Source organism: Ambystoma mexicanum, chromosome 3q (assembly GCF_040938575.1).
Source record: "Ambystoma mexicanum isolate Mex_15411 chromosome 3q, UKY_AmexF1_1, whole genome shotgun sequence".
Lineage (NCBI taxonomy): Eukaryota > Metazoa > Chordata > Amphibia > Caudata > Ambystomatidae > Ambystoma > Ambystoma mexicanum.
The window spans coordinates 608,224,402-608,239,081 of NC_090926.1; the positions used below are offsets into that span (position 1 = coordinate 608,224,402).

The window sequence follows — 14,680 nt, forward strand, 5'->3', positions numbered from 1 at the left end:
TACCCCAGCTGTACAATTCCATCATGATCGATGGCATCAAAATCAAGGTAGCCAAGGAAGTTAAAACCTTAGGATTCTACATAGACTCAGCTCTCGCCCTCGACAAGAAAGTAAATGCTACAGCCTCAGCAACCAGTTACACCTGCAAACTTATCCACGCCTGCAAACCATACCTATCCACAGATAGCTGCACCACCATAGTGCGAGCCCTCATCCTCTCCAAATTAGATTACTGTAATGCACTGTACCTAGGCACAAGTAAACATAACATCAACAAACTCCAAACCCTGCAGAACAATGCCCTTAGAACAGCCCTAGGAATTCCCAAAGGGCAACACATCTGCCCATAGATGAGCCATCAACTGGCTGGCCATCAATGACCATAACACATTTAAAACTCTGAACATTACACACAATTGTCTGAACAACAAAGCTCCTGCATACCTCACAGAAAAATTCACAAAGCACAATTCTGAACGTCCCATCAGAAAGGCCCTCTCAAACAGTATCAAAGTCCCCAACTTTAAACTGAAAAGAACTGGTGGGTCCAGGTTCCCGGTTCTGGCAGCTCATCTCTGGATATCCATCCCATATGCCCTTAGAGCCACCCCTTCCTTCCATGTGTTCAAAGCTAACGTTAAACTCTGGCTTCCAACTGTACCAAATATATTTTCTGTAAACACTTGTAACTGTAACATATCTTCCATGTAAGTCATCCAACATTGTAACATAATAAATGTTTTGATATATGTAACATATCTCACATGTAAGTCTTCCGACATTGTAACATAAGAAATGCTTGATAAATGATCCTGTAACATAAGAAATGTAACTTATTTATGTACCTGCAACCCAAGATTTATTTTCTGTAAGCGCCCAGTTGCTTAACGGCCACGTGCGCTCTATAAATAAATAAACAATACAATACAAACAATACAATGGGTAAAGGTGGTCTATTGCAAGGTGATGTCCATCTCTCATACAGCAGCCTGAATGGTCAGGGGCCACAAAACACATATTCAAGGGGTCTTGGTTTGAAGACAACTGCATTAAGGCGATGCAGAGAAAACTCGCTGCATCCCTTGCCTTTACTTGTTCTATAGACCGTCGACAAATCCAGATCATTGTGAGGATGGGGAGTTAGGGATTTGAATAAGGAGCAATGAGTAGAAAGGATAAGGGCCAGAGTAGCTTGTTTAAGAATTTGAGTGGAGAATGTGTGTTATGGTGATGGGAAATAGCAACTAAAATTCGATCATGGAGCTATGCGTCAGCACGTCCAAATCCTCAGCGGGGAATCTTGAATCCTAAGCATAGATTTAGGATTACACCCCCTTCTGGGTCCACGAGACAATGCATACACAACAAAGATTGATCAGAAACAGGTGGCTGCATAACATTTATTGTAACCTAGACGCTCTGTATGGTACATTTTGTACAATATACATTGAATCCCAAAGCCGTTCATATTCTATGAACCTCTTCAGCATTCCGCCTCCACTCCTCATTCTTCCACCTTCTGCAAGAAAATCAAACGTGACATTGATTACCATTGATTACATTGGGTGCACTTCTATCACGTTAACTTACATTTAATAGCACATATGTCAGAAATGACTCAGAACTGTTTGGTGAATTGCAAGCATGGCATAGGATTCGAAGCTGGGCACATGCTGGAGCCGCCACCTGGGAAAAGAGCAGCTGGCCCTCTCTCCGAGTCTACCCGGGCAGCCATCTTTTGAAGGGTGAATGGGCAGACACCTGCCACTGCCCCGCTCCCATTCTTGGCATTATGAGAGAGAACATGAATCAGCCGCCACAATCATTTATGTTCCTCCCAATTATGTGCAATTCAACAAATGTGTGTGTCTAAAATTAGGATAGCGCAGGCCCGTTACGGAGGGTGTGGGGGGTAAACTCACCACTCAATGAAATTATTAAGAGAATGAATGAGAGAAAGGCACACACTAGCTGCGTCTTCCACTAGGACAGGGTGGGTGGCTGCCCTCCTCTCTCATCCTATGATAGGGATATCACGGTCTCTCTCACCTTGCCAATGTCTCGGCTCTTCACTCGCAGTTTGTTGACCTGCGACTCGGCGATGTCCGCGCGCTCAGAAGCCTCCTCCAGCTCATGCTGAGTCTTTCGGAATCGAGACAGGTGGGTGTTGGCCTGTTCCTCCTGAAACAGAGAGAACATTGCATCACAACATTAGCAATTCATGAGCACAACATCAACGTAGGCATCAACCTATTATGCTAAATGTAGAAGATAATGTGAAGAAGCATGGGAACGGGCAATGCATTTTTGTGAGTACATATGTGACGTCTAGAAGGGCTGCAAGCAACGAGTATGTTGACCGTGATGAAACACGTGTTAACTCTCTTGCTCAATAATATCATTGAATATAAATGTGTCTTGTGACACTGGACTGATCACTGATCACTGTTCAGTACCTGGCAGTGCATTTAACTAAATGATACAAAATCTTGTGGCCCTCCATTATATCAACCCTTTCTCCCCTTGCATCCTTACTGAAGAGCACACTCTAATCATCAATAGGTGAAAGAAGCTATGTCCCTAATGATAATCTCAAGACATGCTACAGAGAATAAGCAGGGCACTCTATTCCCCAAGTGAACCTGCCAAGCATTAATCTTACATGACTGTTTTGTAGAATTAGCGTAGTTCCTCCCTGCTTCTAAATGTGGCCTGTGAACAACCACATTGGTGAAGGGACGGTTCATGGCAGTACTACTCCTTGTAAAAAAAAACATAATGCTTGAATTCTTCACTTACGGCCTCTTCCGATTGTCTCTTGTAGGCCTTCACCTTCAGCTGCAACTTGTCCACCAAGTCCTGGAGCCGCATCACGTTCTTCTTGTCCTCCTCAGACTGCCAATGATAGAGAAGTTGATGAACAAGTGTTTGGCCGAGTAGCAAGACGTGCTAATAGCCTAGTGGCGACCATAGTGATCGGTCTACAGGGCTCTCTGATTACCTGGTAGGTGACCTCCTTGAGTCGTCGCTCGTACTTCCGCATCCCCTTAATAGCTTCTGCTCCTCGCCGCTGCTCTGCCTCAAGCTCGTTCTCTAGTTCATGCACCTGCAAGAGAGCGTACTTTCATAAGAAACAGTCTAGTTCCTGCAGAAGAACACCATGAACTGTGTTTCACCACACTCAGAGGCCCCTTTAGGAATGAGGCACTGGTTCCAGCAGGAGAAGAGGAGCAGCCGGTGATATAAGATTTAACAAGGAGCAAGGCCGGCCACACTACAGGAAACAGGGCATGTTCTTCAGAAACCCTTGTCACTTCTTCTGGGTAGAACATATTTTTGGATGGTGAAGTAGCTTTTATGGCTCATCAAGGTGCAGTGTCTGCATCTACTTGAATAGTTTTCTTCCACATAGGAACAATTGAGACTGTTGGGATAGGGATGCAGTAGAACAGGGGTCTGTAAAGTTGGTTCTGCATATTTCTTGGGCTAGAACTGACATCATCGGTAGCCAGCATAGCCAATAGAGAGGATTCATGGAAATCATAGTCCAACACATTAGGAAAGCCACAGGTTGCAGACCCATGCAGTAAACTGTGAATTGGACACGTGCCCCAATGGGCGCTCCTTTGTGTGGTAAGGTGATTAAGCTTTGTTTAAGGGGGACAGAGACAACAGTAAACAGCTTTTTCAAAGTATACAAGAACACACACTTTACCTTTCCTAGATGCGTTTTTATGTTTTATTGTGTGGTCCTTTGCATGCACTGTTTCTATGTTGATTGGCTATTCTAAGAGAATTAGAATTGTATAACAACCTAGTAATGACATGGCTAGAAAGTTGGAGATCCAAGTCCAGCTCTGGTACTAACACATCCAATGAGTTTCACTTAACAGGTGTTCAGTGTAGCTCAGTTGGCAAGCGGACGCCACAATGGCATCACTGCAAGTGTGTTCACCTTTACAATAAGTGACTGTTTAATAACTGGTTAACCTAAAACGAGAGGTACTTCAGCATTGGCGGTACAGGAATGACTGCCAAAACCAAGGAAAAACCGCCTTCCTGGTATGTATCAATATTGCAACCAACTTTGACTGTGACATTACCTGCCCTGGCACTTCCTACTCCTGGTCACAACAGAAAGCAGTGGGGCAGAAGTCGGTGCAGTCCTTGCACTTGCTCACAACTGTATGAGTCATTGGCACCACCGGATTATGGATCCCATTTGCAGTTCAATTGTGTCAAAGCAAAAATCTAGAAAAAATTGCTGCTCCGTCATTCCTCCCAGTAACGTTATGACTATAGGTTTCAACCGAGAGCATTTAAGATAGAAATCATTAATCCAAAAGTGCTTTTAATGTAATTCATACCCTGGCCTCTAGTTTCTGGAGCTGCTTCTTGCCACCCTTCAGCGCCAGCTGTTCAGCCTCGTCCAGGCGGTGCTGTAGGTCCTTCACCGTCTGATCCAGGTTCTTCTTCATCCTCTCAAGATGGGAACTTGTGTCCTGCTCCTTCTTCAGCTCCTCCGCCATCATGGCCGCCTAGTGAACGAAATACATCATTTGTAACTTCCATTAAAACACTTTCCCCAACAGCATTAACAAAGGTAAAAGCATCTCCCATAAGATTACACTATTGAATAATGGCAAGTTTTTACATTTTTTATTCAGAGAATTTTTGAAACAGTGGAAAGAAAGCAATAAAATACAAATGTAAGACAAAGCGAGCATCATTAGTGTATAGCTTGTGACATAGCAGCAGGCACCCCTAGTGGAATACATGTTCATATATATCGCAACTCATTTTGACAGAGGCATTATTAATTAAACAAATAAGCAATTTGCGTGCTCACTTCCGCTTAGATGAGCAACAAAAGTGTTCATTTGCTGATGAGGTTTATTGATGTCCTAGTCATAAGTTTGGGAGAGTCATTATCCTAAGTCTTGACGACCTGTCCCGAGGTACAAAGGGCAATTAGCGATTAGTGGCAATAGAAATACAATTTTCAGGGTTTTGATGGTGAAGTAAACATTTTACTTTAATAGTGAGTAAAGTAAATAGAGAGGCAGTACATTAAATATGCTTTTATTTATTTGTATTTTTTTGTATTTAACTAACAAGGTTTAATTGCAAACTTGGCTAAACTGGAGTGGGTTTACCATGAGCATGCATTAGGTGTCAAATAAAACAAACAGTTTCTCGATAAGGGAAAGCATTATCCCATGGTTCAGCATTATCGTTGGTGTGTTTCAGTGGAGCAAATGGTCCTCCGAGAGAGGAATATGCTTGTTGATAAACTTCTTTGCCTGGAAATCGCATTGTTGTTTCTGTTTCCTTTTAAAGAAAACAGTTACGAATGGAGTCAACACTAGTAGTTATTGACTGCACTCTTATTTATTGAGCATCTGAAGATTCGGATTGGCTCAGAGGAGGGCAATAACATCTGCTAATAGTGGGCATATGTACCCTGCCTGTTTATCAGACAAGGGTGTACTTCCTGGTTTGTGAAATTGATATTGGTGCACATAACTGGTGTGAAATTTCGATTTCGCAATCCAGAAAGTGAAAGGAAGTGGCCGAGGAGCGGTAATTGGTGTGAGGCGGGCCAATGAGGCGACGAAGAGACTGGGGAATGAAAAGGGTGACGGAGAGGCTTGGGAGGGTGGGAGGAGTGAAGTGGCAGTGGTATCCCCTTGATGATAAGCGATTAGCACTGGGGGCAGAGGGAGGGCGTTTGGTGGGAGGGGGCATGTTTGCTGTAGTGTCCCCAGAGAGCGAAGATGGGAAAGAGTGGGTGGTTGGGGGCAAGGAGTGAGAGAGATCCCTTTCACAGCTCCAATCGTGAGAAGGTCTATGCACAATAGGAGCTTCCGTGTTGCTAACAATCCTACGCTCGCTGTTCCTACTCTTTCTCCTAGGTAGCAATGTCCATAACCCTGTCCATGCGCGTTACACTGTTTCGCTACTTCCTTGCTGCATTTGATCATGCACTTCTGGCTCTGATTCTAGTTGGGAATGGTCTCTTTCTGGGTGTGTTATATGCCAGCTCCACTCTTCCTTCTCCCCCTATATGCAGTGGCTTCTTAGCATTGCCTGCTGCTGGTTAACCCATCCATTTAGGTAAACACACACTGTCTTGGCAGGCGCCTTTTCTGACCATTCTGAGACGGATGTTCTCTGTCTTTATGACCCAGCATTGGAGTTGGTGAACATCTCGGTGTGCCAGTGTTTCATTCCAGGAAGCACCATGGACACACCCTAACAATGCACACTTTCCAATGCTTTAGCTCGAATAAATCTACACACCATTTAATTCTAATTGACTGATAAAAAAGCAATAGGTTCCATATCCAAAGTATCTGCCAATCAAACACTGTTTTAATTGATAGAAACACTTGTATACAGGCGCGTTATGAATGCCATATCATATCATATCATGCGTCCCCCGATATTAACACATGTGGACACAGCTGATGTCACAATAGACACTGCAGATGCACATCCCTAGGATGGCCTCTGGCTGCATACTCCCAGAAAAGTTCAAGAGCAAGTCTTGGCTTTAAAATAGTAAAACGGCCTTACATGATCAAAATGAAAGTGTTTTTTGGCAAATAAACACAACTTACATCAGTGATTGATTTTTTGGCTTTTTCTTCTGCATTTCTCGCCTCCTGGACGGCTTCTTCCACTTCACTCTGAAGCTGAGAGATGTCCGCCTCCATCTTCTTCTTTGTGTTGATGAGGCTGGTGTTCTGCGAATAATAATGTCATCATATTTAATCATTCATTTTCTGTATGTATATTTTTTTCAAGATTTTTCCTAAGCATCTCTTTGGTTTCATGCATTGCATTCGGTTGCCTTTCACTATGGTGCTGAACCACGACATAGTAGAATAGTACCAGTGAAGCTTATTTATCCGGCACACTGCTTATTTAAATGTTCTTTTAAATGGCAGGTGATATGGCCATTAATAGTAGCATTCCAGAAGATAGATTGCTGGATATCAAAGTTAAAAACTCGGGATAATAGTGTACTGTGGATGGTACAGTGATTGTAAATGTAGAAGACATATTGTAATGAAATCTTTGTGCACGAGTTCTTGGTATTAGCCTATTTGACTTAAAACATTTGACATTTTGACCAAATTGACCTTTTCTGAGTGGTTCAAATTGACCTTTTTTGCATCCGATCCAAACAGACCTTTTTGTTTTAGGTCAAATAGGTGAATTCCTACTTACCTGAACATGAGGTGCATGGGTTGCGGGGGTGTTCCCCGCTCATACGTCAAAAATGGGTTGCAGGGGTGTCCCCCACATCTTTACAATGGAGGTCAAATTGGTAAAAAGGTCAAATGTTTTTAGGTCAAATTGCTGAGGACTACTTGCAAAAGGTCAAACATACCCAAACCCTAGTTCTCAGCTCTCCGTCATTCAGAATGTAGACATTCTGTCATTCGGGAAGGTTTGTCATGCAACAACCTTTATTCACAAATGGGTCTGGAAAACAATGCATTCATTCTACAGTTGAATAATGACTATCATGAGGAACCTCTGTGCAGAGAAAACAAATGAAGATGCTCTTTAAGCCAGTGCCACGAGGGGGGAGCACATCAAGAAATAAAGATGGTGTTGCCAGAAGATCTGGCAAACAGATTATGTTTGAAAGGAAGCTGAGTAAGATGCGCCAGAGACTATATCCAGATAATGTCCAGCGGATGGAAAATGAAGGGCAAACGAGAAAGGAGAATGGAAAGCCCTGGGCAGACGAGGTGTACCTGAGAGTGTAGCAGCTGCACACGCTCAGAAACATCGAGAAGTTCCTGTTCAGCCACTTTGCGGCCGCGCTCAGTCTGTTCCAGGGCCGCTCTCATCTCCTCAATTTCTGCTGCCATCAGGTTACTTCTGCGCTCAACCATGGCCACCTGTTCCTTCAGATCTTCATTGCTTCTGAGAGCATCATCCAGGTGCAGCTGGGCATCCTTTATGAGAAAGCAAAGAAAGACTATAATGTGTAATATTGCACTCTCTAGAGCAAACATCAATAGCTAATATGTTTGTAATGATGCATTACCTTGAGCTGTCCTTGCACATTCCTGAGCTGTTTCTGTGCCTCGGCTGCTTGGCGGTTGGCGTGTCCCAGCTGGATTTCCATCTCATTCAGGTCTCCCTCCATCTTCTTCTTCAACCTGAGGGCATCATTCCTGCTTCGGATCTCAGAATCCAGCGTGCTCTGCATGGATTCTAGAGCCCTCTGGCTTGTCCTCTTTATTTGGTCGATCTCCTCGTCCTTCTCAGCAATCTTTCTATCAATCTCACCTTTCACTTGGGTCAGCTCCAGTTGAATGCGGAGGATCTTTGCCTCTTCATGTTCCAGTGAGGCCTGTACAGTTTAAGATGATTGGTTTATATGGCAACATTGCTTTGTTTGTATGCAAGTTGGAATTGAAGCGCTATCATTTACAATAACACATTTGTTATGTGATCATTTCTAATGATTTGCACAAGGAGTGGGTCCGTCTTATACTTGCCTCAGCCTCTTCCAATGCAGAATGAAGATCATTCTTTTCTTGCTCAAGTTGTTTCTTGGCTTTTTCCAATTCATGAATGCTCTTTCCACTTTCAGCAATTTGTTCGGTGAGGTCAGAAATCTCCTCTGCAATTGGAATACATTTTGTTAAATTACTGCAGAACCTAATTGGGTTTGTGTTTCATAAATTAGGACAATATGTACATATAGGCAGCTCTATGGTGCCCAGCACATCTAAAATGGAAACTTCAGCACATCAAAAGTTAGAAACATGCTATTTCAATTTTGTGAGTTGTCAAGTGCTTGCACGCACCTACCCAAAATAAAAATCGAATGAAGCCCAAATCAGGAAAATACATCAAATTATTTAGATAGATTGGATTTAGTTATGCAAAAAACATTATGAAAGTAAAGGGAAAAATACAGCCAAATTTAATGAGTAGTATTTTTTCTCAGTGATTCATAGCCGGAGAAGGATCAGAGAAAGTTATTAGCCTCTGCTTATTTTCTTCTGAGATGGTTTTGGTTCTATCCAGGGCTCCCCTGAACCGTCAAAGCCAACAAGTCCCCACACCGCTGAAACTGCAACTCACGTTGAAGGTTTTTGTTTTCTCTCTTGAGGGTCTCAAGATGTTCCAATGACTCCTCATATGCGTTCTTTATTTTGAAGACCTCGGTACTCAGCGATCGTGACTCTTTCAGGGCTGATTCAAGTTCTGCCTGAGCTTCATCGTGCTTTTGCTTCCATTCTGCCAGGATCTATGGAGTCAGGGAAAGCAAACATTATGGAAATTCGGGCTTTTGCACAATACTCTCCTATTGCTAGCGTTTAATGAACTGATACAATATTTGTGAAATTACTCTTTCAATTCTATTGATACCGTGATACTCTGGAATCCTTCACAAAGTACATACCTCGTTGTTAACTATTATAAGTGCTTTATAATCACTTCAACCACAGAATCAGTCCACTGTCTGAAAAGATATGTAAAGCTCAATTTTGGATACATGTAGGGTGTTCACTAGACTCTAAGCATTGCTCGAGTTCATCTCCCTGTTTTGTGTCTGTTCCAATTTTCAATAAGGTATTCCATTAACCATTAGAAGAAATCATGGTCTAATACACATTACTGAACATTGGATTGGGCGTGTTTCCTAGTTCCAAGTGTGGCATATGTGTTTCCTAAGACTTCTGTATATAGGGAAAGATTTTATTGAAATGGATGACTAGCTCAGAAGCCACCAGCATGCAATGCAAGGGATCTGAAGGAAGGCTCTTTTCAAGTCATTGTCTGTAGATATTACCCCAAGAGCTAACTATGTTGCCCTTGGCGATACCTTGTCAAAGTTTTTCTGCTTCTTGTCCAGGGCTGCACAGGCTGAGTTCGACCGCTCCACGTCAATCATGAGGTCTTCAACTTCACCATTGAGTCTCTGTTTTGTCTTTTCCAAAGAAGCACACTTGGAATTAACAGCCTCGATCTGTTCCTCGGCCTCCTGTAGTCGTTGGGCAAGCTTTTTCCTGAAGGAGAATAAACATTTATTTATTAGCACAGGACATTTAAAAACGGTGCAGCAAGCTGTGGGTCAAATAAGAAAGAAAATAATGGAGAATTGTGGTTGTCAATAAAACTTCTTTTCTGTTTTGTAAAACTTCTTTTCTGTTTTGTATGAAATATGTTGTTGTCCCCATCAGTAGTCTGTCTAGTAATTTTGAAATGTGGCTAAAACGCCTCCTTTTTCAAAGCCACCAAGTCAGAATGTCTTCTTCCCTCAATCGTTGCACTAGACCGCTACGTTTCTTCTTACTGCTCCACACAAGGTCTGGGAAAACGCCTTAAAAAGTGGCCCATGAATATTACCAGTGTCTCCATGCAAGCTATCCCCAACAGAGAGATGTGTGCAGGTCAATGCGGGCTTCGGAGTAACACCACCCACTAGCCGTAGGATTTGGGAGCCTGTGCAGCACCTGTGCTAGAAACAGTATTTTTTCTATTTCTAATGCAGGCCAACCTACACTGAAATCAGAGAGCATATAAGCAAATCCAGGGAAGAGTTCCCCATGCTGAAATTAGAAATCACAGGGGCCCTCCCTAAGAATTATATTTTCCAAATGTATACTACCCTGGAGCCCATGCTAGGAATTGAATTAGTCACTGGTTAATGTTCTTCGATTAAGCACATTTTAGGTGATTCTGGTTTTGGGCATATATGCTTGTTCGGGAGTGCTGCTCGCTGACTGCGAGCCGCGCAGTATTATTATTAACTGAAAAAGACTATAGTTTAGGTCACTTGCAGCTCGTCTAATGTGCTGGCGACCCATCTTTAATTTTTCAGTAGCACGCAGGTGAGCTGCCAGATTCCCTGTGGAATGTCGGTCCTTTAAAACATCTGCATCGGTAACTGCCATTTGGCAATGACCGTTACACTAATGTTTAGAACTGTCCTCACACTTCACCCCTGCTCAGGGTTGACCAAACCATTCTTGTTCAGCACTCCAACACCCCTGGGTGTCTGGTTTGCAGTACATAAATTCACAAAACATATTAAGTCTATATATACATTCCAACACTGTTGATGATTCTATTATGCATGTGAGAGTAATTAGGATATATCGCCATAACACATCTGTCAGTTAAGATAGAAAGGATAGTTCAGGGGCAACGTGCTCACCTTGGAAGCAAGACAACGCAGAGCAGCACAAGTTCAAACCCCGGGTCCGCGCTTAGAAACCTCTGGGTGTAACGTGCGTTATAAATAACCAATTATAATTATAAATATGAACACTAGGTAAAAGCCCTATCTTTATTGCAGAGGCAGTGATGCTTGAAAGACCACCACAAACAATGTTTTTATTGAATGTATTATGGGTATGTTGCAAAGAACCCATACAATACTCTCAAACACAATCACTCAAAAGCAAACCATGAACATTGTAAAGAGTCTTTAAAAACATACTTGGCCTCTTCCAGCTCCTCTGTGCGCTGGATGGCATCGGTCTCATACTTGGTCCTCCATTGGGCAACTTCACCATTGGCTTTGGACAATGCCCGCTGCAGCTCCGCCTTGGCCTCCTGCTCCTCTTCATATTGTTCCCGGAGCAAGTCGCAGTCATGGCGGGAAGATTGCAGACCATGCGCGAGAGCATTCTTAGCCTGCAGGGAGGGACAACACCACAAGTTGGAACAAAATAGAGTGGCATTAGGGTTTCTCACACCAAATAGAGCAGAGCCTCAGAAAATCTATTGAACTTAATGTTTGACATAATTCATCCAAATGCATATTAATACACTTGTGTTAATGTAACACAATGAGCTCCATTTATCATCAGACCCAATAACGTATCATCCATGAAATATGTTCAATTAGTGTTATAATTCACCCCAAATGTCCATTCTTGCATAAAGCTCTTTGCCTGCAGACCTACACTTTACTTGTGATAGAACCTATCACAACTTTAGCTTTTCTTAAACAGGGAGTTAAGGGTTCCATTAGTAACTACCTCTTGTAATAATAACTTGGAGAATGTCACTGAGACAAGTAAGCTGTGTTTTATAATTTGCTTAAATAGTGGCATATCTTGAAATGACATTGAAATCTATGTAGGAATGTTGCTTGAGGGTGACATCATCTACCTTTGTCTCTTCCTCCAGATGTCTCTTCAGCTCCTCCAGCTGCTGGGTGAAGGCTTGCTTGGCCCTGCTTAGCTGTGAAATCAAAGACTCCTTTTCATCTAACTGCCTAGAAAATTCACCTAAAGGTAGAGATGTTTAGAAAATGAACAAAGTTGTCTTTGCATTATCATTCTTATAGAAAAGTCCTGAATAGTATGCATGTTTTACCATTCTCTGTTGCCAGGCGAGCCCTGTGTGTATTCAGGTCAATGATTTGTCGTTGGTGTTCTTCATCTTTTGACTTCACTTCACTAAATTGGTCCTCTAGGGCTCTGCATGTTTTTTCCAGGTTAGCCTTTTTGAAAAAGGAAATTATATATACATTATTGATTTGTCAGTTTTGCAAAATAACTTAGGCAACGGCAATAAATACACAACAAAAGTCAAATAAACCTGCCTTGGTTTTGGAGACAGACTCCATGTTACTGGCGAGGTCATCGATCTCCATCTTCAGCTCACTCTTCTCCTTCTCCAGCTTCTGTTTGACTCGCTGCAGGTTGTCGATTTGCTCCGCAAGTTCTGCGGCACTGTCCGCGTGCTTCTTGCGTAGAGCAGCGGCTGTAGCTTCATGCTGCAGTGTGGACTCTTCCAGGTCACGGCGCATTTTCTGGTATTCCGCATCTCGCTTCTTGTTCATCTCAATCTGAGCTGAGGTGGCCCCGCCGGCCTCCTCCAGCCTCTCGCTGATCTCTTCAAGCTCCCTGGAGAGATCTGACCTCTGCTTCTCTGTTTTGGCACGGCCCGCCCGTTCAGCCTCTATTTCCTCTTCAAGTTCTTCGATGCGAGCCTGAAAATAGGAGAAGTACAAATGCCTCAATGATATGACGGCCAAAAAGTATGGAATATTTTGGGTAATGTGGACGGTCTTTTAGTCTAAAGAATGTTTGCAAACCACTGTTTGGTCCGTGTGTCTATCACCTACGACATGCATGTAAAATGTTTTTAATTAATGCATTGAGACAATATCTTCTGTATATACCAGACACCTGCTATAGAATACTTTCCAATAAGGTAATGGCTCTAGATTACTACCACCTCAATTTCTCTAACTAGTACAAAGACAGAAAAAAGGAAACATGCTAACACGATATGACCAATGATTCTTTCTTCACAATCAATAGACCACCGAATAAAACACCAAGGATGTCCTTCTTTCACTTGAAAATAAGATATTATTATTTATTTATTTTATGAATTACATTTGTGTGTTTCTGAAACCTGTGAGTGTCAGGGCACATGAACCAGGTAGGTACAGTTGGTCATTCCCGCTGCATTGTAACCAGTCTCATACGTGAGAGCTTTAAAGTCAGACTGTTGCTCAGGAGTGTTGTTATCAGCAGGCCACCCATGGTTGCTAAACCAAGCACAATGCCGTGAGGGTGGGCACCACAATAATGAGGACAGTTGTGGCTTGTGTTCACACCTTTGACTAATAAGGCATATTTCGTGGTGCCAAGATGTCTGTCAACTTTCATTCTGTTACTATTAGAGCGGGGGCAACATGAGGAATGTGCCTTTTATGCTTCAAATTCAATATGGCTGAATATGTGTGCCGCCCTTCACCCACCAGTGACTGGTGTTTATTATATTAGCAGTTTGTGATGGGAGGAGGTGAACTTCTTAAAGTCCTTGGCAAATGCCAAACAAGTTTAGGAGATGATGTATGCCAACAGGCTTCTCCTCTTTGTGACCACTTCCAGTATACATCCTGGCTTCGCTTAGAATGCAATCTTCAACTCAAGGAGGTGCTTATGGAAATGGTCATCCAGTACTAGTGCAGTCGAGTGATGGGACACAGCCAGAGTCCCGCAAAGTTGGCAGGATGGCATAATAGTGCAGTCTATTCTGTGCAGTTACTCACTGCATCCTCCTTTCAAGCTTTTCAATCTGAATCTGTGGGAGACCCTATGCTCTTCCTGTTCTCAGAAATCAGAAATATTAAAACATACCTGCAGCTCCTTGATCTTCTTCTGCAGTTGCACACCTAGGATCTGCTCATCCTCAATCCTACTTTGGAATTGACTGATTTCAAACTCCTTCCTGATCAAATGAAACAAGTTAAGCACATTCACATGAGCAAGATTTGTCTATCGCCATTCATAATCCTGGTGGAACAAAAACTGGTTAATTAACTGCAGTGTTGTGCACACTTACACACGTTCCCTGTACTATGCACCTTAAAACCTGATGAGCACAATGATGTCATTTCATCTTTCCTCAACATGTATATGTTTTGTGGCCAAGAAACAGTTTTCACAGATCACCCTAAAAGTGATATGTGAGTTGAAATGTTGAAGTTGTCCCTCTTTTTTGAAGCAAGTAGAATTATTAACTTAGTGGTTGTCCAAAATACTGTTTTAGCTTGTGTCGATAATCCGTTTTTAATAAGAAGTTGCAAACCATGTGACCAATTCACTATACCATAGCTGGGATTTGTTGGGATTAAGTGATTGAGTTGAAATCTACCACATGAATGAATGCT

General features: G+C 42.6%; 1 protein-coding gene across 1 annotated transcript in view; it reads right to left on the minus strand.

Annotated features, from left to right (window-relative positions):
• Window positions 1-1,386: 1,386 nt before the first annotated feature.
• LOC138582816 (myosin-4-like) overlaps window positions 1,387-14,680 on the minus strand; it is a 41,216-nt gene continuing 27,922 nt past the window's right edge. The window contains exons 25-40 of the mRNA XM_069654481.1: window positions 14,148-14,238; window positions 12,596-12,985; window positions 12,367-12,493; window positions 12,160-12,278; window positions 11,483-11,679; window positions 9,863-10,046; window positions 9,118-9,283; window positions 8,526-8,650; window positions 8,069-8,377; window positions 7,773-7,976; window positions 6,624-6,749; window positions 4,368-4,538; window positions 3,002-3,106; window positions 2,800-2,895; window positions 2,050-2,181; window positions 1,387-1,519 (exon numbers count right to left, since the gene is read on the minus strand). Of these exons, the coding sequence (XP_069510582.1) occupies window positions 1,505-1,519; window positions 2,050-2,181; window positions 2,800-2,895; window positions 3,002-3,106; window positions 4,368-4,538; window positions 6,624-6,749; window positions 7,773-7,976; window positions 8,069-8,377; window positions 8,526-8,650; window positions 9,118-9,283; window positions 9,863-10,046; window positions 11,483-11,679; window positions 12,160-12,278; window positions 12,367-12,493; window positions 12,596-12,985; window positions 14,148-14,238 (2,557 nt within the window). The 3' untranslated portion in view covers window positions 1,387-1,504. The remainder of the gene's footprint in view (window positions 1,520-2,049; window positions 2,182-2,799; window positions 2,896-3,001; window positions 3,107-4,367; window positions 4,539-6,623; window positions 6,750-7,772; window positions 7,977-8,068; window positions 8,378-8,525; window positions 8,651-9,117; window positions 9,284-9,862; window positions 10,047-11,482; window positions 11,680-12,159; window positions 12,279-12,366; window positions 12,494-12,595; window positions 12,986-14,147; window positions 14,239-14,680) is intronic.